Source organism: Gopherus flavomarginatus, chromosome 7 (assembly GCF_025201925.1).
Source record: "Gopherus flavomarginatus isolate rGopFla2 chromosome 7, rGopFla2.mat.asm, whole genome shotgun sequence".
In the NCBI taxonomy this organism is placed as follows: domain Eukaryota; kingdom Metazoa; phylum Chordata; order Testudines; family Testudinidae; genus Gopherus; species Gopherus flavomarginatus.
This window is the reverse complement of record NC_066623.1, coordinates 60,727,322-60,750,519: the sequence shown is the minus strand read 5'-3', so window position 1 is coordinate 60,750,519 and position 23,198 is coordinate 60,727,322. Positions and strand designations below refer to the sequence as shown.

At 46.0% G+C, this 23,198-nt stretch overlaps 2 protein-coding genes across 13 annotated transcripts in view; one reads left to right on the top strand and one right to left on the bottom strand.

Annotated features, from left to right (window-relative positions):
* Window positions 1-18,142, bottom strand: part of LOC127055839 (zinc finger and SCAN domain-containing protein 22-like) — a 42,020-nt gene extending 23,878 nt beyond the window's left edge. Inside the window, exons 1-4 of one of the 12 annotated variants that reach the window (XM_050963303.1) lie at window positions 17,773-18,142; window positions 16,507-16,786; window positions 12,625-12,866; window positions 7,869-8,440 (exon numbers count right to left, since the gene is read on the bottom strand). In XM_050963303.1, coding sequence (XP_050819260.1) covers window positions 7,869-8,320 — 452 coding nt within the window. In that variant the 5' untranslated portion in view covers window positions 8,321-8,440; window positions 12,625-12,866; window positions 16,507-16,786; window positions 17,773-18,142. The other 11 variants (XM_050963306.1, XM_050963305.1, XM_050963309.1 and 8 more) reach the window with 11 other exon arrangements.
* Window positions 1-23,198, top strand: part of LOC127055794 (2-5A-dependent ribonuclease-like) — an 821,333-nt gene that overhangs the window by 394,676 nt on the left and 403,459 nt on the right. The gene's annotated exons all lie outside the window — the stretch shown is intronic.

Here is a 23,198-nt window from a genome sequence, read left to right as displayed (position 1 = left end):
AATTCCCCTTGATCAGCTCTGTCCAGGTTCCATTCAAAATCATTAAGGTTTCTCTGGCTGCAAGTGATTGTGATCTTACATATAAATATCAAGCCCAAGCCAATCTCATTTATTTCACTTGGTGTTTTTCATATCTCAGGATAACTTAAATACATTACTATGTTGAATGCCTTAACTTATACAAGTCTTAAGGAAGACTGGTTTTATTCACTAAACAAACTGACCTTTGTTACTATCTTTCTAATGAAATATTAAATCTCTTCAACTCTTCATTAGTCATGGCCTGGGAAACAAGGGGGTAACTTAAGCAGGGCCAGAATTTCACCCGAGGTCTTTATCCATAATGATCACAAAATAATAAATCAAAACACATGCAATCTCTCTCAGTAATCAGAATATATATATATATATTCTAGCAGAGAAAAAAATAAAGAAAAGTTATGCCCTTATAATTCTACCTATACCATACTGCAACAAATCCCTCTAACTACAATACGAGAGCAATATGAGCTCAGATATGCACTCCAGATGCCTGTGGCCATATTCATCTAAATACATGAGCCCCTCAATATAGAAAGACTGATGCATAGACTATCAAGAACTACAGCACCTAATGTTTTTTTCTCAGTTTCCACCTCCTAAAGTGAAAGAGGTTTTGGACTGGATAGTTGCCTTTTTATTCCCTAGCATCTGGATTCAGCAGCGTCATGTACTTTTACACTGAATAATTCTTTCAGTGCCTACACACAAACCAGGAGCTTAGATTGGCTCTAGTGAAAATTCAGGTAGAGGAGGGCAGTCTTGGTTGACACTATACTTTCCAACAGATAACTACAAAATCAACAGCCTCCCAACTCACTGACCTTTCCCACAATATCCATCATCTACTCGTTCTCTTGCATATAGTATGTGATTTGCCCCTGGGCTGGCCTATCACTTTCCTTTTCTCTTCCATCTTTGTCCCCCTATTTCAGGTGATTCCCCAGCTCCAACTGTACACCTCATTATTTGTATGCATTTGGTGTTAAATTCACCCTTCACTTGAATCCCAATCTGGCTATTACAGTGGATCACGAAATAAATATGAGTTAAAGAAATACTGTTGCAAAAAAGGCAAAAATCATTCTGAGATGTATTAGCAAGAGTGTTTGTTGTAAGCAAGACACGAAAAATAATTCTTCTGCTCAGCACTGATAAGGCCTCAACGGGAGCATTGTGTCCACTTCTGAGCACCACACTTTGGGAAAGATGTGGACAAACTGGAGAAAGTCCAGAAGACAGCAACAAAAATGATCAAAGGGCTAAGAAACATGACCTCCAAGAAAAGACTTTAAAAACTGGGTTTGTTTAATATGGAGAAGAGAAGACTGAGGGGGGAACATAACAACAGCCTTGAAGTACATAAAAGGTTGTTATAAAATGAGGGTGATAAATTGTTCTCCTTATCCGCTCAGGACAGAACAAGGAATGGGATTAAATTGCAGCAAGGGAGACTGAGTTTAGACATTAGGAAAAACGTCCTGTTGGTTAGTTAAGCACTGGAACAAATTACCTAGGGAGGTTGTGGAATCTCTGTCAATGGAGGTTTTTAAGAACAAGTTAGACAGACACATGTAAAAGCAGCAAAGAGTCCTGTGGCACCTTATAGACTAAAAGAGTTATTGGAGCATGAGCTTTCGTGGGTAAATACCCACTTCGTCAGATGCAAAACCCATGAAAGCTCATGCTCCAATAACTCTTTTAGTCTATAAGGTGCCACAGGACTCTCTGCTGCTTTTACAGATCCAGACTAACATGGCTACCCCTCTGATACTTGACACATGTAAGTGATGGCCCAGATAATACTTAGTCCTGCCTCAGCACAGGCACTGGTCTAGATGACTTTGTAGGATCCCTTCCAGTCCTACATTTCTATGATTCTTTTTATTGCCTACCCATTTTCTCATTCTACCATATATGTTATCATCCCATCTTCTGCCGTCATACCACAAACCTGAAGCAGTAAATTGTTTCAGGATGTGCACTGTGCACACTACCCTAACTCAGTAATGTGTATCACTTACTCCCCTTGAAAGAATCTGATGCCATGTCCCAGCAGTGAATTGCTCAAAATACCAACACTAGACACCCATACTGCATGCACTACTAGCATATATTACAGAGTAAACTAATCCCAACCGTAATCTCAGTAGTACAACCACCTCACTACAACACTAATAGTAGTTCCAACATCGGACACTGCAAGTATGTGGAAACAGAATATGGGGGAGGAAAAAGGGTCAAAAGGAGGAGAAAAGGGACCAGAGAGGATTGTGTCTGGAGATGATGAAGGAAGGTGGAGAAAAGACAGCAGGGGAAGGAGGAGAAATCAAGAGAGAAAGATGCCCTGCCAAGACACAGAGAAGAAAGTTCCCACCAAGACAACCCTCCCAGCAGACACACCTGCCTCCAGCACAGCTCCCTTCAGTCCCGTTATCAGGCAGCGGCTCCAGGGACGGGACGAGCTACATCGCCCGACCTAAGCGACAGACACCGACAGGGAATGAGCCTTGCGGGGCCGGTCCCTCCGCTCCCTGCAGCACCGTGACCCGCTCGCCAGCCGCCCGCACAGCCCAGCGCAGCGCAGCCCAGCCTCGCGCGGGCCAACACGCTCCCTCTGGCGGCTGGTTCCCCGGAGCGCTGCCCCCGCCCGCCCGCCCGCCCGGCTGCTCTCGGTCCCCGGCCCCCGGGTCGCGAACACCGGCTCTGCCCGCGGCGCTTCTCGCGGGGACCCGGCCGGCTCCCGGGCGTGTCCTGCCCCGGCCGCTCCCCCCGCGGGGCGGAGCCCACCCTGCGCTCACCCGCCCGCGGCCCCGAGCCCAGGCTGCCGCCCGGAGCACCACCGGAGACTGTCCGGCCCAGGCGGCAGAGCCAGTGGGAAAACCCCTCAAGCAGCGCCGGGAAGGGCGGGATCTCCATCCGCACAAACTCACCCTTCACGCTAGTGCGCATGTGCCGAACTGCAGCAGCACATGCGCATTGTCCGTACCGAAGCCGATTACGCTGCTGCCGATGCCCGGAGTCCGAGCAGCGCTGGGGGCTGTGCGCCGAGATAGCGCCCCCGGCCGGGCGGAGAGACAATGGCTGCGGATGGGGCGGGGTTAATAGACGGGGATGGAAGCAGGTGGAGGTGAGCGCAGAAGCGGTGCCCCTGTCGCTGCTGGATAGAGAGTTCTGGTGTCTGGATTTTTCATTTGTTAATTAGCTTTAGCCTTCCCCGTGCTCGCATCAGCCGTGGGCATCACTTTCCCCCGGGGCCTTCGCCTCTGCTCTTTCCACAGCACTGTGTAACTGCAGGACCCGCCTCGAAGAGCCTCCTGGCACTTAGTGCTTCACAGACAAGCCCCCGCCTGGGAAAACGTTGTTTTAGATCCTTAAGCAGCGTTCTTCTTAATTTTACACCAAAGGGCACCTTGACTCCAAACTTTCTCTTCCTGCTCTATCACCAAACACAAACAGCTGTCCTGGGCAGCAGCCACGCACTCTCCCCCTACTCTCAGATTGAAAATTTTTTTTGTCAGGGATAGTATTTGCTCAGTATGAACATTACTTCAAATTTTGATTGTGTAGTCTCCCCTTCTTTAACCCCTGGGAAGCAGAGGAAAGGTCACTGGCACCTGCTTTGTCCCTCTTCCCTTTGGTGATGCCTGCCGTCCCTAGTTAGGATATGTGCTTAAGCACATACTTAAATCCCACTACAGTCCCACTACAGTCAACAAGACTCTCACCCATGCATAGTCAAGCATGTACTAAATTACTTGCTTGAATCAAGGCCTCAATACACTGATGAAACTATATTCTAGTGCCTTTCTTAATGCATGTTAATGAGAGGTTGGTGTATATAAACATTAATTGCTGGATGGACTTTTGGTCTCACGCAGTATGGCCATTCTTAATTGTGAGGATTACTATAACAGACAGCTATGACAGGACAGATTTCTGTCCATTTGTAAATTTCACCACAAGGGTTGCCACACTACAGACCTTTAACCATTTTGTCCAAATAGAAATTAATATTTGGAAGTAGTTACAGGTTTCCATCAGCATGATAAATACACAACTGGTGATTTCTCTTCTCATAACAGAAATAGGTGGCCTTTCCATCACTGCTTTGGATGACCATTTGTAGGGAAACCTACCGAAACCTCACATTTCTTGTTTATCCAGATTTTATAATTCCACTTCAACCAAAGCCATGGCATTTCTACTCATTTCCACTTTATGAAAACTGGTCTCTTTGAAGGGCTTATATATTTTCATCCATGGCACATTAATGCAGTTGCTGTCCATTTAGATCAAGAGCAGCAGTCCTGAGTTTTCACATACAGATGAATTTCTTGCTTCAACCTCACTACCACCACTCCTCTCCCTCCCTTCAGCATGCTGCAGGATATTTATTGACAGAAGGCTTGGACTGTTCAGATAGTAATGCTATTGAGTCAAAACAAGTCAGATTGTAAGGTTTTGGTTAGGAAAAATCACATGCTGATGTCTGTATTCAACTCTAGTGCCTATTTTCTCATCAGAAGATAACTCTAGTAACTGGAAGAAATAGGTGACAAACTGATTTTCCCCATCCCCGTTTCTTCCAGTCTAGATATTGTGAACAAAGTTGATGCAAACACTTTCCTTCAGTCAGCCTTGTGCTAAAGACTGGATCAGAAATCAATTCAAGGATTTAGATCTGACTGCATATAGCATTCCCCTTCCAGGGCCATTAACTGTTGCAGGGGAACATTTTCTGGTGACCCTAAACATTTGTACTTCCATTCTGAAAAATGCAGACAGAATGCTGAGAAATCCCCCTGGCAACCTGACTTTCAAAAAGTTAGGAGGCATTATTTCGTGTGACACCTTTGCAAAGCTAAGGGAACCAAGTGGATATACACAAATGCCTCCCTGTAGCAACACAGACAAACAACGTGTATATAAAGAATGGTCTTAAATTAAAAAAAAACCATCCCTGGACACTGCAGCTAGGTCTAAGATTCATGCTTCAGCCTAGGCTAGTGTCAGAGCAAGTGTTGCAAAGGATGGTAGGTATATCAGGTGGAGCAAGAGGACAGTAGAAAATAATTTTCCATGTCTGGCTCCATCTACATCCACAACCATTCATGGCATGTAGAACAATGAACCCACTAGTCATGAGCTTGAGTCAACTCTCAAACAATGAATTTAAGGAGTATGAGAATACCAGTATGTGTGATATAAGCTTATAAGGAAGTTTAGGGCTAAAGAATTCATCTTAAGTGTTTTGTAACCAGATGTGCAGAAGACTAAATGAAGGAGGGCATGGGAAGAAAAGAGGAGTACTGGGGGTGTTTTCACTTCATCACTCGGATCAATCCCACTGCTAGAAGAGCTCCTATAACCATGGATAATGCAGCAGACAACTTCTTGAAGGCCACCTGCCTTATCTCCCTGCTCCCACAATTCCCATTATAGCCAGCTACAGGAGCAGTTGGCATGTCCAATGTTGGAAGCAGAGGAAGCAACAGGAAGGTTAGGTGAGGCTTAAAGAGACTTTTACCAATTACAAGCTCTCTCATTCAAGTCCCTACCTACTATTAAGTTATATAAAAGGTCTTACATGGTACCAGTGGTTAGCTGAGTGATTGAGGAGATACTATCAACTTGAAATTACAAAAAACTTTTGTATATAATGATTCTTACCATAGTTATAAGTAACCCCCAAAATTACTATGACTGAAAAGAGATGGTTCACACTTTTTTAGTTTATTTACATGTGCATTTGACAACACTTAGTGAACCTGACCCTTTGCAGTTTTTGTGAACATTCTCAGAGCTTTGAAAAAATGGGTGTTTAGCAGTCATAGCAGAAGCAGAGCCAAAAAGAAGATGAAGGTGTATGCACGTACAATGAAAGTGCATGCAGAAGGAGAGGTGTTTCTCTTAGGCCAACCCAAAAGACCCTTCTCAAAAAACAAGGTGGGGGGAAAAGCCAGAAGCCATCACATTTTTAAAAAAGAATGGTTTTAAAAATTTAAAGGCATTCTATTTTAAGGGTTTGGTAGTGCAAAACTGAGGATTTTTAATTAGCCTGTTCAAAAAAAGAAATTAAATTGCCAGAATCCCTTAAAAAATGCCCTAGAATTTGTGATAAGGATTGATGCTACTACCATATTAGATCTTCTAGATTCAGAGCTGGAATCAGGAACCTTTAATCCAAGTACTATACAGTGTTAAAAAACAGCACTATATTCCTTATTTTTTTTCAATTAGCATTTTTGTGATTTTAAATTCTAAAACATTTGTTACTGTAACACAGTAGCTGGGCAGAGTAAAGGCTCTCCACCAAGACACAACTGGCACAGATCCATAGGGACAACCCACTGTACCCATATGCACCATCACAGCAAGCCATACAACCCTCTCTCCATCCACCAATATACATACATGTGACATGGGTTATATAAGCACGTGAAGGATCAGTATATCCATAAGCAAGTGTGTGCGCAAAGGGTGCAACTGTTAATTAAGTTTCCAGTTTATTAAAGTCCTGAACAGTATTATTTTGCAACTGACATGATCCTTCTCTTTCAAATAAAAGGTACTTCACTAAAAACCATGGAAGAATTCACAGACGTGCGGATGGGCTACATCTGACTAAGAGGACTGTGCAGTCCTGGCAACAGTCTGCAATGACAGATCTCCAAATCCGCTGCTGCAGAGCAGTCACTTTCTAGACAGCAGTACCCATCAGTTCAGGGTCAGGACGGCACCAAAGCTCTATTTAGCACACCAATCTTTAGGAAAAACTCAATCTGACACACCCCAAAAGAAATCCAGCTACAATGTCCAGCACCTCTAGGGGCCTTCACTCTCCACATTTGTCCTACAAATTCTCTAACCTCATTCTTCAATGGCACTGGGGCTTTTTCCTCTTCACTTATGTCTTTACTTGTAGAGATCATGGAGTTCTTCCTGAGGCTCTGCTGCCTTATCAGAGTCATATTGGCAATATTTGGGGAAGGTAGCTATGGACTGACATATGTGCGTAGAGTATGGAGGTTTCTTAAGAAGCGTGGACAGGTTTCACTCAGGTAAGAAGGGAAACAAAACAACCACTAGAGCAAGTGAGGTAATATAGACTCTAAGACATCTTCACTTGGTGAGTGCGTTCATGTCTCCTCAAGGAGCCTGACTCTGTGAAGTCTTGAGCACAGTAAGCGCAAGAGTAGGGTTTTTCTCCAGTATGGATCCGCTGATGACGCTGTAGTGATGCCAGCCGTGTGAAGGTTCCACCACACTCCTCACAGTAGAAAGGGCGCTCTCCAGAGTGAGTTTGCTGATGCCTTTTCAACCTGAGCAGCTGGATAAAGGACTTTCCACATTCTTGACACTGATATGGTTTGTCCTGTCGGTGGATCACCTTGTGTTTCGACAGCAGATTAGGTTTATGGAAACCTTTGCCACATGTTGGACAGATGTAAGGTTTAGACTGTTCTCCTCCAGGCTTTTGGTCATCTGAACACTGCTGATAGGTATCTCCACCACCATTTTGGTTCTGGTGCACTGAAGACCATGGGTTCCTAACCATGCCATTTCCCAAAATTTTTGAACGTTCAATCTTGTGGACATTGCGTAGGTGCCTCCAGACGTCAGCTGTGCGGATGAACCCCTTGTCACACTCCGGACACTTGTGTGGCCTGTCACTTGAATGAATGAGCTTGTGCATTCGCAAGTTCGCAGCACGGAAGAACTCTTTGCCACAGATTGGGCATCGGTATGAATGCTCTGTCAGGTGGATCTGTTTGTGTTCCTGTAATTCACCCAAATCCTGGAAAAAGATACCACACTTCTTGCACCTATAAGGCAAAGCTTCTCCAGAGAGGGGCTCCAGATCCTCCTCACCAAAGGCATCAATAAGAATGATGTTTTCATCATCCTCACTTAGCCCTCCCTGAGGTTCCTCAGAGTGCTCAGAGGAGTAAAGCTCCAGATCCTCATCTTCACATTGCAGGTCAAAATTGGTGCTGGAGGTGACAAACACTGCAGCGGTGGTTGAATCACGCTTCTGGTAGTAGTTTTCATGGGTTTCCTCCTCTTCACACTGCAATTCTACAGGGAGTTCCTGTCTAACGGAAGGTCCAGCAAGGCTGCAAGCAGGACTAGATGGTGGTGAGTAATCTTCCTCTACCTCCAGCTGGAGGCTGGCTTTGCGACCAATCCGTTCAGAGATAGGGCTGGAGTCATCTGAATGCTCCTCACCTGTGTCACAAGTGTCATTATCAGACTCCCAGTCAACCTCCACATCCATGCTGTGGTGTCATAGAAGGTGCTTACTGATGAGTAATCATGGAGACATGTACATATGTTCTCTCATGATTAGACCTTTTCATCTTCAGCTCCAACTGCAGCCTCCTGGGGAAGGACGGGGCTGGGGGGCAAGGAGAAGGAAAAAAAAATTTCATTACCTGACTTGCTGAAGTTGATGTCAGGAAAAGTGAAGAAAGGATACTGAGACATTTGCCTGTCTAATTTCCCAGCGGATACCCTGCTATTTTACTACACTGGCATATGGAAAATTCTTTTAATTGAAATATTTAATTAGCCACAGGTAATGCAACATTTTCTCCTTTGTTTTATCATAAAACAAAGTAGAAAAATCTGATTCTCTCTTGTACCTGGATGACCCATATGCAACTACCTCAAATACTTGGTGATGTGATATTTTGCATCTTCCAATTTGTTTTTCTTTTCTAACAATTATTTAGAAGTTAGTCCCTCCTCTCTTTGGGCACTTCTGTTTCCATTCTCCATACCCATACTAGATTTTCATACAACGTGACTTGTTAGATCTGAACTCTGCTGGCCCAGATACATCGCTACAGGATCTGCCCACTTTTCTGATAATTAAGCTAAGTGAAGCACTTTTCTAGCTGTAGTGCTGTAGCAGGGTGAGCACCCGCTCCAGCCCTGAAGGGGTTGGAAAAGCCCAGCAGAGGGCTGGGGCTGGGGCAGGGAGCAAAACCCCAGCTGACTGGGGGAAGTGGCTGCAGCTGGGGCCATGCCCCAAACAGACCCACCGGGCCTTATAAGAAGGCCAGGGCAGCCCGAAGCACTGGAGTCTTTCTCTAGCTGCAGAGGGAGACAGGCCTGACTGCCGGAAGCTAAAGACAGGGTACATGAGTGGAGCAGGGCTGAGGAAAGGCAGAGGAGCTGGAGCGCTCCAGCCTGGAAAGCCCCAGGCTGCAGCCTAGCATTAGGCTAATAGATACTGGGGGTTGCAGAGGGCAGCCCAGGGGTAGGCAAAGGCAGCAGGTCCAAACCCAACCTTGACAGTGATGAGTAGGCTGATACTGCAGTCTGCCCCAGGGTGCGGGGACTAGACAATGACTGGCAGTAGCCATATACTGAGGTGGGGATAGTGGGTGGGAGTTCCCTGGGGAGGGGAGACCCTAAGACTGAGGGGTTACTGCCAGGAGGAAGCACCCAGGTAACAGGGCACTTGGCTCCGGGAGGGACATGAGGGCCAGCCGTAAGGCGGATCACCAGCCTGCAGGGGGTGCTCCAGGATGCTGGAAGAGCTAATTCCCTCAGACTACCAGCAGGAGATGCCACAGGGGTGAGTCCACTCCCTTACAAATGAATACATGCCCCCATTAATATCACATCAGTATCTGAGCACAGTGTCTAAATCTAACATTCATCTTCACAATACCTTGTGAGGGAGGGAAGTGCTATCACTACCATTGTACAAATTGACAACTGAGGCACAGAGAAGCTAAGTGATTTGCCCAAGTTCACAAAAGAAGTCTATGGGATCAGGGACTTGAATTCAGACTGCAAAATCCTAGACTAGGGACCTAACCAGTTGACCATCATCATTAGCCACAGTCTATGTGTGAAGTGCGCGCCAGGGTATACAGGAGAAGCAGCAGGTGCATTTTCTTTTATTTTAGTCTGTCCCTTTAATCTCAGGCAAATCCAAAAACATGTTTGAGTTCTCCATTTTCTTTGAAAGTTCCCCAGAAGATATCATCTCTCGTTGCTAACTGGTGCAAGTCAGACTGGGGGCTAGTACTGTATAGTTTATTAAATATTTTAAATTACGTTAAATCGAGAGCTGCAATCCCTACTGATCATGCACCTACTTGGCCTATTTCTTTTCACAGTATTTTAAAGTTTCCATATCAGAGAGCCCCTGCATCTGAGCAATTAACAAATGGGTCCCTTTCAGAAGGAGCCAGCTTGAGGTATTCAAACTCACCAGGCCAGAGCCGTAACAAGGGATTTTAACGCACAGGGCAACCAAGCTTATTTGCACCCCCTAAAGTCAACATGTAGGAGGATATGGGGGTTGGTGTCCATGTCCCCCAGATTTCTGCCTTCCATATAGCAGAGATTTTCAAACTGTGGGGTATGCTCCCCAGGATGCCCATCCCAGTTTGAAAACCATTGCCTCCTGCCAGGAGCCGGTGAATCAGAAGCTGGTGAATCAGAAGCTGGTGGGAGCTGCTGGTCTGCTCAGGCCCTTGGCTCTCCATGCTCTGGGGGGTCAGGGAGCTAGCTGACTGCCAGGCAGCCCTGCCTGCCTCGTTTCCCAAGCTCAGCCACCTCTGCATGGCCGAGCGCTCCCCAGGCAGGCAGGGCAGCATAGTCCGACCTGTGCCTCATATGTGTTTGTCTCTCCCTCGAAGGAGCCTGGCCTCGGCCAGTGAGGCCCCTGGAGCCAGCCTCTGCCTGCAGAGCCTGGCTGCCATGAGATGCTCCCAGAGGTGCTTGCTGGCCACTGCCCTGGCACTCCTGGCTCTCTCGCTGCTGAGCAAGTGCCATGCTGATCATCTCATGGCAGCTGGGCTCTGCAAGCAGGGATTGGCTCCAGGAGGCATTGCTGGCTGGCACCAGGCTCCTTTGGGGAGAGGCAAGTGTGTGTCGGGGTTAGTTTGGAGCTGTGCCACCCATCGTGCCTGGTAAGCACCTGTCTGTGCAGAGGTGGCCTGCTAGGGTAGAGCAGAGAGGGCTGCCAGGCAGCCAGCTGGCACCCCGGCTCCCACAGCACAGAGAGCTAGCGGCCTGAGAGGCTTCCACCAGCTTCTGATCCACTGGCTCCTGGCAATGGTTTTCAAACTCTGCTAAATGGAAGGCAGAAATCTGGAGAGAGGGGCACGTGACACCACCCTGGTTACAGCTCTGCATTAGGCGACAGCAGCATTTCTCAAACATGGGCAACAACAGACTTTTTTGCGGCCATGACAGCCTCCAAAGTGTGGGCAGAGATTGTGGGGGGCAAAGCAGCAGCCCCTCCCTCCACCATCCAGCTGTTGCTCCTGAATAGCCATTACCAAGGGCAGCAATGCACAGTCTTGGTGTTTGTGCTGGCGCTGTCTCTTCAGAGGCTCCAGGCTTTGGAGACATGTGGGGCCGGTGTGCACGGCCATAGGTGCTGACACTGTGAGTGCTCTGGGTCTGGAGCACCCACGGGGAAAAAGCAGTGGGTGCTCTGCACCCACTGGCAGCCAAGCTCTCCACCTTCCCCCTGAGCATGCTGTGTCCCTGCTCCTTTGCCTACCTCCCAAGTGTTTCCCGCCCGGCCACTGCCAAACAGCTGTTTGGCAGCCTTAGCACACTCAGGGGTGGGGAGTGGGAATGTGGTGAGCTCAGGGGAGGAGGTGGGGAAGGGACAGGGATTTGGGGAAGGTGTTGAATTGGGGCAGGGCCTCATGGAAGGGGTGAAGTGGGGGCAGAACCAGTGGGAGGGAAGGGCCGAGCACCTAGGGGAAAGAGAGGAAGTCAGCGCCTATGTGCATGGTTCCGGCTCTTCTCAGTGGAGGCAGCTGCAGTGTTTGGTCACCAGGGCACTCCCCTGTTCTTGCCTGGGGCACAGGGAGCCTGGGACTCTGCAGGTAGCCGAGAGTTCCTGACCCACATGCCCCAGGAAGAGTGCTTGCTGAAGGGCCACGGGAGGCAGGGACAGAGAAACAGGGCAGAGCTTCCCCTGCCTGGGTCCACACTCACTGTTTACAGTTGTTGTAGCTACCCCAGCAGCTCAATGGCTCTGGGCTGCTGCAGGGTTTTACAGCTCCCCAGCAGGATGAGGGGCTCCCTTTCCGTGACAGGCTCTGAGCACGACAATAGGAGCAAAGTCCGAGTGCACGCAATGGGAAGCTCTATTTCCTATTGCTCTCCCACTACATAAACGTCCATGATTTGGACATGGATATGTGCATATTTATTCATTTTTCCTAAAGTTAATTAAGTACTTTAGGAAAAATTGTCAGAGTGACCACCAGCAAGAGTTGGCACTCTAAGGGCACCAAAAATATTGAGAACCCCTGCTCTAAAAGTCTAATTTTTAATTCCCAGGACCAGAACTCCCAAAGGAGGACAAGCTTCTTTCAGCAAACAGGGTCTTTGTCATAAGATTCATGTTAAGTATGTTACTAGCGACACAAGGTGAGTGAGGTAATACCTTTTATTAGACCAACTTCTTTTGGTGAAAGAGACAAGCTTTTGAACTCAGAGGCCTGGTCTACACTGGAGGCGGGTGTCGATGTAAGATATGCAACTTCAGCTACGGGAATATCGTAGCTGACGTCAAAGTATCTTATTCCGACTTACCTCCCAACCTCACCATGCGGGATTGACATCCGTGGCTCCCAGCGTCGACTCCGCTACCACTGCTTGCTCCGGTGGAGTTCTGGAGTCGACTAGAGCATGTTCAGGGATCGATGTATCGCATCTAGATGAGACGCGATATTGATCCCTGAAAAATCGATGGCTACCCGCCGATATGGCAGGTAGTCTGGACATACCCAGAGAGCTCTCCTTTAGGTCTGGGAAAGGTGCTCAGAATGTGACAGCTAAATAGGAGAGGGAACAGATTGTTTAGCATAAGGAGTTCACATGTGCTGCAAGAGACCATTTAAGGTGAAGTGGGCAGTTAACACCTTTGCAGTTGTAGGACAAACGAGGATTAATGGGTTACAAATTTTTTTAGTGAGCTATAAATCCAGTATGTTTATTAACTCCATGATTTTTAGTGCTTAGCAAAGTTACAAATTTAAGCTCCCAGGCTCATCTCAGTGCTCATTTCCCTGCTAAGTGAGGAGGGAGAAACAGTAACAGGAAACTTGGAAATGGCAGAGATGCTTAATGATTTCTTTGTTTTGGTCTTCACTGAGAAGTATTATAGAGGAGGTATCTGAGCCTCTAGCTATTATCTTTGGAAAATTCTGGGAGACAGGAGAGATTCCAGAAGACTGGAAAAGAGCAAATAGAGTGCCCATCTATAAAAAGAACCCAGGAAACTACAGACTATCTAGTTTAACTTCTGTGCCAGAGAAGATAATGGAGCAAGTAATTAAGGAAATCATCTGCAAACACTTGGAAAGTGGTACGGTGATAGGGAATAGCCAGCATGGATTTGTAAAGAACAAATCGTGTCAAACCAATCTGATAGCTTTCTTTGATAGGATAACAAGCCTTGTGGATAAGGGAGAAACAGTGGATGTGGTATACCTAGACTTTAGTAAGGCATTTTATACGGTCTCACATATTCTTATCAATAAACTAGGCAAATACAACTTACATGGGGCTACTATAAGGTGGGTGCATAACTGGCTGGATAACCATACTCAGAGTAGTTATTAGTGGTTGATCCAGTTAATCCTGCTGGAAAGGTATAACAAGCGGGGTTCCGCAGGGGTCTGTTTTGGGACCGGCTCTGTTAAATATCTTCATCAACAACTTAGATACTGGCATAGAAAGTACGCTTATTAAGTTTTCAGACGATACCAAACTGGGAAGGATTGCAATTGGAGGATAGGGTCATAATTCAAAATGATTTGGACAAATTGCAGAAATGGTCTGAAGTTAAACAGGATGAAGTTTAACAAAGATATGCACAGTGCTCCACTTAGGAAGGATCAATCAGTTTCACACATACAGAATAGGAAGAGTGTCTAGGACAGAGTACAGCAGAAAGGGATCTAGGGGGACCACAAGCTAAATATGAGTCAACAGTGTGATGCTGTTGCAAAAACGCAAACATGATTCTGGGATGCATTAACAGGTGTATTGTGAGCAAGACACAAGAAGTCATTCTTCCGCTCTACTCTGCGCTGGTTAGGACTCAACTGGAGTATTGTGTCCAGTTCTGGGCACCGCATTTCAAGAAAGATAGGGAGAAATTGGAGAGGGTCCAGAGAAGAACAAGAAGAATGATTAAAGGTCTAGAGAACATGACCTATGAAGGACGGCTGAAAGAATTGGGTTTGTTTAGTTTGGAAAAGAGAAGATTGAGAGGGGACATGATAGCAGTTTTCAGGTATCTAAAAGGGTGTCATAAGAAGGCGGGAGAAAACTTGTTCTATCCTTAGAGGCTAAGGTGAACAAGCAGCAATGGGCTTAAACTGCAGCAAGGGAAGTTTAGGTTGGACAGTAGGAAAAAGTTCCCAACTGTCAGGGTGGTTAAACACTGGAATAAATTGCCTAGGGAGGTTGTGGAATCTCCATCTCTGGAGATATGTAAAAGTAGGTTAGATAAATGTCTATCAGAGATGGTCTAGACAGTATTTGGTCCTGCCATGAGGGCAGGGGACTGGACTCGATGACCTCTCAAGGTCCCTTCCAGTCCTAGAATCTATGAATCTTTTGAAGGTGTGCAGATTTCCTTTAAGGAGGAGGACAGATCAGATATGGAATGATTGTTTTATGAGAAATGTTCACCCACAGGCAATATGATATTTTGTTTTTTTAATCAGTTTTCAGTGCAAGTTTGACAGTATAATGATTCCCATTTCACCCACACAGTTGTTGTTGGGGCATTTAGCGCACTGGAGGATGTATACCAGATGTTAAGCCAATTACCTCACCCACCTCATCTCTCTCATATCCTGGGATGGACCCAGACACCACCACCACCACTGCACGCTGCATTGCTAGAGACATTTAATTTTTATGAGTATCACCAGGAAGCTTTGCCACCAAGTATTTCTTTCCTGATACTAATTATAAAATGTAAGCTACAAGCTCCAGCCACCGCAGAAAGACTGTACAGTCAACCCCACAGCAACGAGCAGCTGAGGATTGGGACAGGACAAAAGAAGCTGCGGAAACTCATGCTGTTCACTCTCAAAACCACCAGGGGAAAAGCCTTGTGATCTCTTTAGCCATCTCCAGCCTGTCATCATAACTTGCATTATTGTGAAACTCTTTGGGATCTTCCAGACCATTGTTACCAATCAGCTGGTCCCATAGAGAGATTTTGGGGAAAAAACGAACAAGTTGAGAGAAGATTTTCTAACTATAACCCAAGACATAAAATCTATAGCTGAGGGCTAAATAGCAGGAAGTTGTGCGGGAGAGGGATGAAGAGGAAAAGGCTTAGGAAAGAATTGCTGGAACACTTTGACCAGGTGATGATCGAGTACTCTGATTTCTCAAACCTGTGGTGTTTTTTTTTCCTTTAACATGCAAATTTAAATTGTCAGCTACTTCCCCATGCAAGTGGTTCCCAACTCATTTTGCCAATACCCACTCAATTTATAGGCTGGGTCCAAGATTTAAAGTCAAGAGAGGGGGGTCTATTGCTTCGCAGACTTCCTTAATGTATGGTATGACAAGGAAAGTGCAGATTCAATAATTTCTGCAGTTTTTTTTGTTTTGTTTTTAAAGTCAGAGTGGTGGAGAGGACTTTTTCCTCCTGATTTAGTATACACTTAACATGTTTGGTTTAAAAACAAACATGCACAAATCTAAACTTAAAAATGAATACAGATTGAGGTCCTTGTATATGCTGAAGGGCTACCACAATATTTTTTATCTATATTTTTCTATATCATAGTTTCTGGATTCAGTAGTTGATAATTATTAAATATCATCTAATTATGTGTGCACTCAAAACAGAGAAATCCCACTTAATTCTTCCCTAAGTAATGTCTAGATTCCAAGGAGGAACTTGAGTTTTCTGCACAATTGGACATAAGTAATTTCCCCAAACCACACAGGCTTCCTGTAAGGATTGTGCTCTCATTTAAGGCATATCAAAGATCAGTTTGTAGGGAACTCCTCCCCAATGTGCCCTCAGACTTGTCTTGTTGCTTCTGCAGCTTCCCTCTCCTTTTCCTGACCCTCCTTCTCCGCTATTCCTTTTAGAAGAGTCCAGTGTCCCACTAGAATGAACACTAAGACCCGGTCTACCCTAAGAATTTACATAGGTATAGCTACATCTTAGGCGTGTGAGAAATCCACACCTGAGAGGCATAGCTATACTGACCTAACCCCCAGAATACTTCTTTTGTCAACCTAGCTACCACAGATCAGGGAGGTGGATTACCTACTCTGAAAGAAGAGTCCTTCCCATTCGCATAGATAGTGTTTATACTGAAGTGCTGAAGCGTTTTAAGTGTAGACAAGCTCTAAAATAAACCCAAATTGCCAATCTAGCCCAATCTCTGCTACAGATTTTAATGAGTTCATCACGGGGACAGATTATCCTACATTTATCTACTGGGGTTTCTTGCCCTTTGAAGCATCTGGTGCTGGCCACTGTCAGAGATGGATACCCAGGTACACGGACCACAGACGTAATCTAGTATGGCAACCCTCTTGTACCTAACACACACCCTACTTGTACCTCAGCTTCACTTTGCTTATGTAACAGGCTCTTCCCACACCACCTATGTCTCTCTTTATTCCCTGCAGTCTCCCTATTTCCTCTTGCTGAGTTTTGTCCAACTTCTGCTCCAAGCGATTAAGATTTCTGAGTCCAAGTGCCTGTCTTCTCCCAGATAAAACAAAAAGAAGGTAAAATGAATTTCCCAAAATACTAGTCACTTGAGAGCTCTCCCAACTCACTCTGGCTTTTCCCAGCTACCACTTTTCTCCCCTCCAGACCAGGGTTTACCTCTCAATTTCCCATCCCTCACCTTCTAGTTGTACCACTCTCCTTGGCCCCTCTTTTCCTTTATCTAGTTACAGGGCGTTTCAATGGTGAAACGAACATACATTAATAAATTTATTCCTCAGTGCCAGGCAGAGCTCTGCAGGACTCTCAGACATCCTTCTTATTCTAGCAGTGCTTCTGATACATCTGCTGAAAACGCTCATCTTTTAGACTGTCTGCTCCACTCTTCTCTGCTGACATTACCTTCTGCTAGCCTTTCTACGCAACCCTCCCAGCCGCTGGCATAGCAATGCCTGGGTCCTCACGGATGCTGGAAATATGGGTGCTGCTGCCACATCTGTTGGCTTGGAGTGGTTTCCATTATATAGTGTTTACAGTTTGGTTCAATGGCTCTCAGCACCCTCACTATATAAATTGTTCCCACAGCTCTGTGTATCCTGGTCACTCTGCACCAACTCCTCTGCCCATAGTCTGCAGCCCCTCCTCACACTGGTACAGCCAGATCATTCCTGCAGAGCAAGGTCCACTCCTGTACCCCCTGACCCACGCTAGCATGGCACACACATCTCCTCCCCCCTTGCTGGCAGGAGCAGTCTCCTGCGGGTTGCCCCTTCCCTCCTAGGCCTAGTGGCTTGGCAGGGACAGGCCGAGGATGGGAAGGAAATGGGTACCCTGACCTGCTCCCCAGCTCCCCGGAGCAGCCCCAAAGCTGCGAGCTGGTACCCGGTGGGGAGGGGGCGGCAGCCCGGCCATGGCCGGGGGCAAAGGCGCCGGGGCCAAAGGCGCCGGGGCAGGCAGCAGCTCCCCGCCGCGAGCGGGGCAGCGGGTGATCCGGGCAGGGAGGAACCGCGGCTAGTTACCGGCGCTCCCAGGACTGGAACAGCTCACACGGGGGAGGCCCCGCTCTGCAGCCGAGCTCCGCGCGGCGCCGGCCGGCAGACCCAGCCTGCCCCGGTCCGCCAGCCTCCGCGGGGCCGCTCACAGCCCGGCCCGGCCGGCGGAGACCATTGTCTGCCGGACCGCCTGCAGGAAGGAAGAAAACAAACACCCCGTGTGACTGACAGAGTCAGAGACCGCCCCCCGCGCTGCCCAACCCGTCTGACTGACTGAGCTAGAGACAACCCCGCCCTGCTGTGACTGACAGCCAGAGACCCCCCCCCCCCACAGCCAACTGCCACAGCCAGAGTGTGCCTCCACCCACCCCACCATGACTGACAGCCAGAGACCACCACCCCCCACACTCAACTGCCACAGCCAGAGTCTGCCTCCACCCACCCCACCATGACTGACAGCCAGAGACCACCACCCCCCGCACCCGTCTGCGCAGCCCCCTCTGAGTGACAGAGCTAGAAACCACCCCCCTCCATAGCCCTGCTGTGACTGACAGCCAGAAACCGCCCACCTCCCACCCCTCTGCACAGTCTAGGCGTGACTGACAGAGCTCCAGAAACCACGCCTCCCGCATCCTTCTGCGCAGCTCCGGTGTGATGGACAAAGCAAGAGGCTGGCCTCCAAGATCCCACCCCTCTACGCAGTCCCAGTGACCAGCCCCACTCCCCACAGCAGAACCCCAATGTGACTGATAAAGCCAGAGGATGCCTCCTCCCCCACCCTTGTGTACAACCCTGCTGTGATTGACAAGGCCAGATCAGTCCTAGCCCACCTCTCTGCCCAACCCGATTGTTACTGACAGAGCCAGAGACCATGGTCCCTTCTGCATAGTCCGCGTGTGACTGACAGAAGCAGAGATACAATCCTGCCCCCTTGCACAGTCTCAGTCACTGTGAAGGAACCTGACATCAAGACAATCACAGATGTACCTATATTAGCTAGCAAGATCAGGAGCAGACTAGTCTGTGGAATCCTTGATAAAGAACAACAAAACACTTGACCAGGAACAAAAAAGAATGTAAAAGCCAAATTGGATTCTTCCCTGAGAAATGAACCACCAACTTTTTTACTTTAAATACAGTTAAACAAGGTGATAAACATAATTCCCTACCCTACTACATAAATGCCCCTGAAAGGGGAAGATACGTCTGTTCCATAACCTTTAAAAGTATTCGACTCAAAAGGGCACTCTGGACTCACCTTTAAACTCTCTGAACAGAACTGATGAGAAACAAATTAAATCTATGTACAACACAGCCAACCATCCTTGACCGGACCCTACAAGACACAGAGGAATAAAATAAATGCAATTTCAGCCCTACCCTTCACAGCATATGCATCAGTTCACTATCAAATGTACTAGAGAACTCTCCAAATCCAGGACTCTATATTAAACCAACTCAGATGTATGATGCCTGCACTATGCAAATAAGCTGTCATATCACCCACACAAAATAGTCAGCAAAGGAACCTGCACCTGCTACAAATATACCACAACATATGGATTCTACAGGTCAACCTTGAAAAAGAAAGAATAACGATTCTCCCCAAAAAAGCTTTAAACAACCCAAATAAATTAAAAAAAAACATTATTTTGAAAAATGCAGAAATAGAACAGGTTGAATTATATATATATCTGAGCTCCACCATGGAACTTCAGGCTTTCTGTAAAAACATTAGGAGAAAAAAATATATGCTTTCAGGCCTTTTATACCATAAAATAAACCAATGAGTAAATAAAATACGCCAATAAAACTACTACTGAAACTATTTGACAACATAAACTAATGCACCCTATATTATGGGAACACAGTCTGAGGCCAAACCTATTATAGCCAAAAATACAAAGTTGAAACTTTGATAGAAACCCCTCAGTTCTCCAAGCAAGCATAATGTCTACATAATAACTTGTCCAAGAATGGCTGCACAACAGAAATGAAATGTTTATTTCCATTTTCCAAGCCATCCTAGAAAAAATAACTTCTGGTTCCTCCTGTATGAAAGTAACACATATGTCCTCTGCAGCAAATCACTAGAAGATTAACAATTCAAACGAACTGATTTGATCGACAGAGCCTGAAACCAACCTACAATTCAAATCATGGAGATGCAATCTGCTACTCTTTCACCTATGGCAGATATTTGTGATGTGTTGGTGCACAGTTCTGACCATCATTCTCAAAATGTTTCTTTATTTTTTGTCTCTGAGGAGTGGTAACTTTAAACCAAACCCTCTGTTGACTGATGCATTGCTTTTCAACAGATCTGAGGGCATAATTAGAACAACAGGCAATTCTTAGGAATTTTTCTTTAAAATTTGTATATGGCATATTTAAATACAAAATATCTTTATTAAAGATAATCAATAAATCACAGTTACTATTTCCAGAGTTGGTGAAAGAGAGCACAGTACTGTCTGGAAAAAAAAAAAGATATCTGCAAGGAAGAATTATGCTGGTGAGGTTACATGGAAAGGGAAGAAAATAGAGAGTAAGCCACCTGATTAGAGAGAGACCTCTGCCTGCTTTCAAATCTCAATCCTGTACCTGGTAAATCACAATCCAGACCAATGGACAGCTGTTTCACCCCCTACCCTGCAACCTTGGGTGCCTTATAATACCTTGCTGAAATAGCTCCCACCTGGGACACTCACAGACAGGTTTCCCTGAGTGTCTATGTGCAACTGCAGTCTGACAGTTACACTTGGGTTACACTCTGGCTCTCACCAGCCCTGGTTATATGGCAGGGTGACCCTGACACACCCAGTATGCCCTGTACTGCCCAACTCTCTCCCAGACAATACCAGTTATATCAAGTCACTCCTTTAAAAGAATAATATGCACACACAACTCGTCACCCCTGTCAAACCTTAGTCCCAGATTTGGACCTTAGCGTCCAAAATATGGGGGTTAGCATGAAAACCTCCAAGCTTAGTTACCAGCTTGGACCTGGTACTTGCTGCCACCACCCAAAAAATTAGAGTGTTTTGGGGCACTCTGGTCCCCCCGAAACCCTTCCCTGGGGACCCCAAGACCCAAACCCTTGAGTCTCACAACAAAGGGAAATAAATCTTTTCCCTTCCCCCACTCCAGGTGCTCCTGGAGAGATACACAGACACAAGCTCTGTGAATCTAAACAGAGGGAGTCCCCCCTCTGTAATTCCAATCCTGGAAACCAAAAGCACTTTCCTCTTCACCCAGAGGGAATGCAAAATCAGACTAGTAAATCTAACACACACAGATCTCCCTCTGACTTCTTCCTCCCACCAATTCCCTGGTGAGTACAGACTCAATTTCCCTGAAGTTTCCCAGAAAAGAAAACTCCAACAGGTCTGAAAAAGAAAGCTTTATATAAAAAAGAAAGAAAATACATAAAACTGGTCTCTCTGTATTAAGGTAACAAATACAGGGTCAATTGCTTAAAAGAATATTGAATAAACAGCCTTATTCAAAAAGAATACAAATCAAAGCACTCCAGCAACTATAGACATGTAAATACATGATCTCTGTACTCACAACTTGGAAACAGAAGATTAGAGAGCAGGAAATAGAAATCACTCCTCATAGCTGAGAGAAAAGCAGGTAGACAGACAAAGACCTCAGACACAAAATTCCCTCCACCCAGAGTTGAAAAAATCCTGTTTTCTGATTGGTCCTCTGGTCAGGTGTTCAGATTACTTCTTTCCAGGTGAAAGAGATGTTAACCCTTAGCTATCTGTTTATGACAACCCCAAATGGAGTTACCCAGACACATCAATTTAAAATACACTGGATTAGATAAAACAAGTTATAAATTTTAAGTGAGTACAAGTAATGAGGCATAAAAGTCAGAAAATGGCTACAAGTAAAACAAAAGATAGGATGTTTACTATTACCTGATTTAACAAACTACATTAGATTCAAGCCAAGTTTCTCACCACATGCTTTCAGCAGTCTTACTAACCCAACCCTGTTGGTCAGGATCCCTTCTCCCTCGAGTCCAACAAATGCTTCATTTGTTGCTTCAGGTGCAGCAAATGTGATGGGCTGGGGTACCTTGAGGTGTTTGTCCCTCCTTTTTATAGTTCAAGTCTCCCTCTTGAAAAACATTTCCAGATGGGCAGTAGGAGACAAAGAGTGCATGTGGAAGGATGTTCCCTGCTGATTTTTTCTCACCTGTATGAGCTTTCTTTTTTCCCCTTGCTGCTTGATGACTCTGTTTACTATATTAATGCAGGACAGACCTCTTTGCCAATCTTGAATTGGGCAGGGCTGTAGGGTTTGGAACATGTGTTAATAAACACCATATAGTGGAATCTTATAACTTCACATTTCAATGTTGCCATATACTGGCCACTGACCAGCAAATTTTGAGTTTTCAAATGATACCTTACAAGGCATACATTGTGCCAAGATGATTACAATAGTGTGTAGGGTGTGAATACAGAGGTTTAGTCTATCACAAAACCCGTCTTTCAGTTGATCATGTGCAGAACGGGATTCTACTCTTTTTGAAAGGGGTTAAAAAGGTAGGAGCTAGGAAAAGATTAGAAAAAACCCTCACTTCCCCTATCTCGTCTGTCTCTCATAACTAGTTAGGTTGGCTCTGATCCTACAATCAATTGGAGCCATGCCAGTGGTCACTCACATCCCCATAGAGCCCCTTTGAAGTCCAGAGATGCAAGGATCTGCCCACGCAGACCTGATGGCAGGATCAAGGCCTTATATTGGGAGTTCTTCCAGGCAAGTCCTTCATCTTCATAAGAGTGCAGCAATCATACTTAGCACATTGTGAGCACTAATAGAATATAAATGATTATAGGGAGCTCCTTGTGGCAGAGGGTCTGTCTTAGTACATCTTTATTAATGGGGCTAGCTCTTTATTTCTCTCTGCACTTTCCGTACTTTCTCTCTCTCTCCCTCCCCATCTACACTATTAGGGCTCTAGCGATGAAGAAAGGAGGGATTGTGAGAGAGATCTGTATAAAAATAGGAGAGGGAAAAGGTATCCTTGGGCTTGGTTAACTAAAATTGTCTTTCTTCAGGGAAGAACTTTATATTATAGGGGAAGTGTCATCCACACACTGAGTCAGCCATTTCCACCCTTCTAGCTTTCATTGTGAGAACCTCAGGATAGAGTGAAATAATAGATAATCCCTTGTGGAAATGCAGCTCCCCAGTTCAGATGTTCTGACTTCATACCAGCTTCCCACCCTCACTCTGTGCTCTACAACCTCAGTATCCTACAGAAGGAAAACCAATAGCACACATGACATCTTACTTACCATGGTGATGGACACCTTAGAAATACCATAGAGGGATGTGCTCGAGCTGGACCCAGCCTGTGGCCTCAATTGGCTAGGAGAGGGGAGCAGAAACAGCAGGAGGCTACCACCAAGGCTAGAGTTCAGCAACTT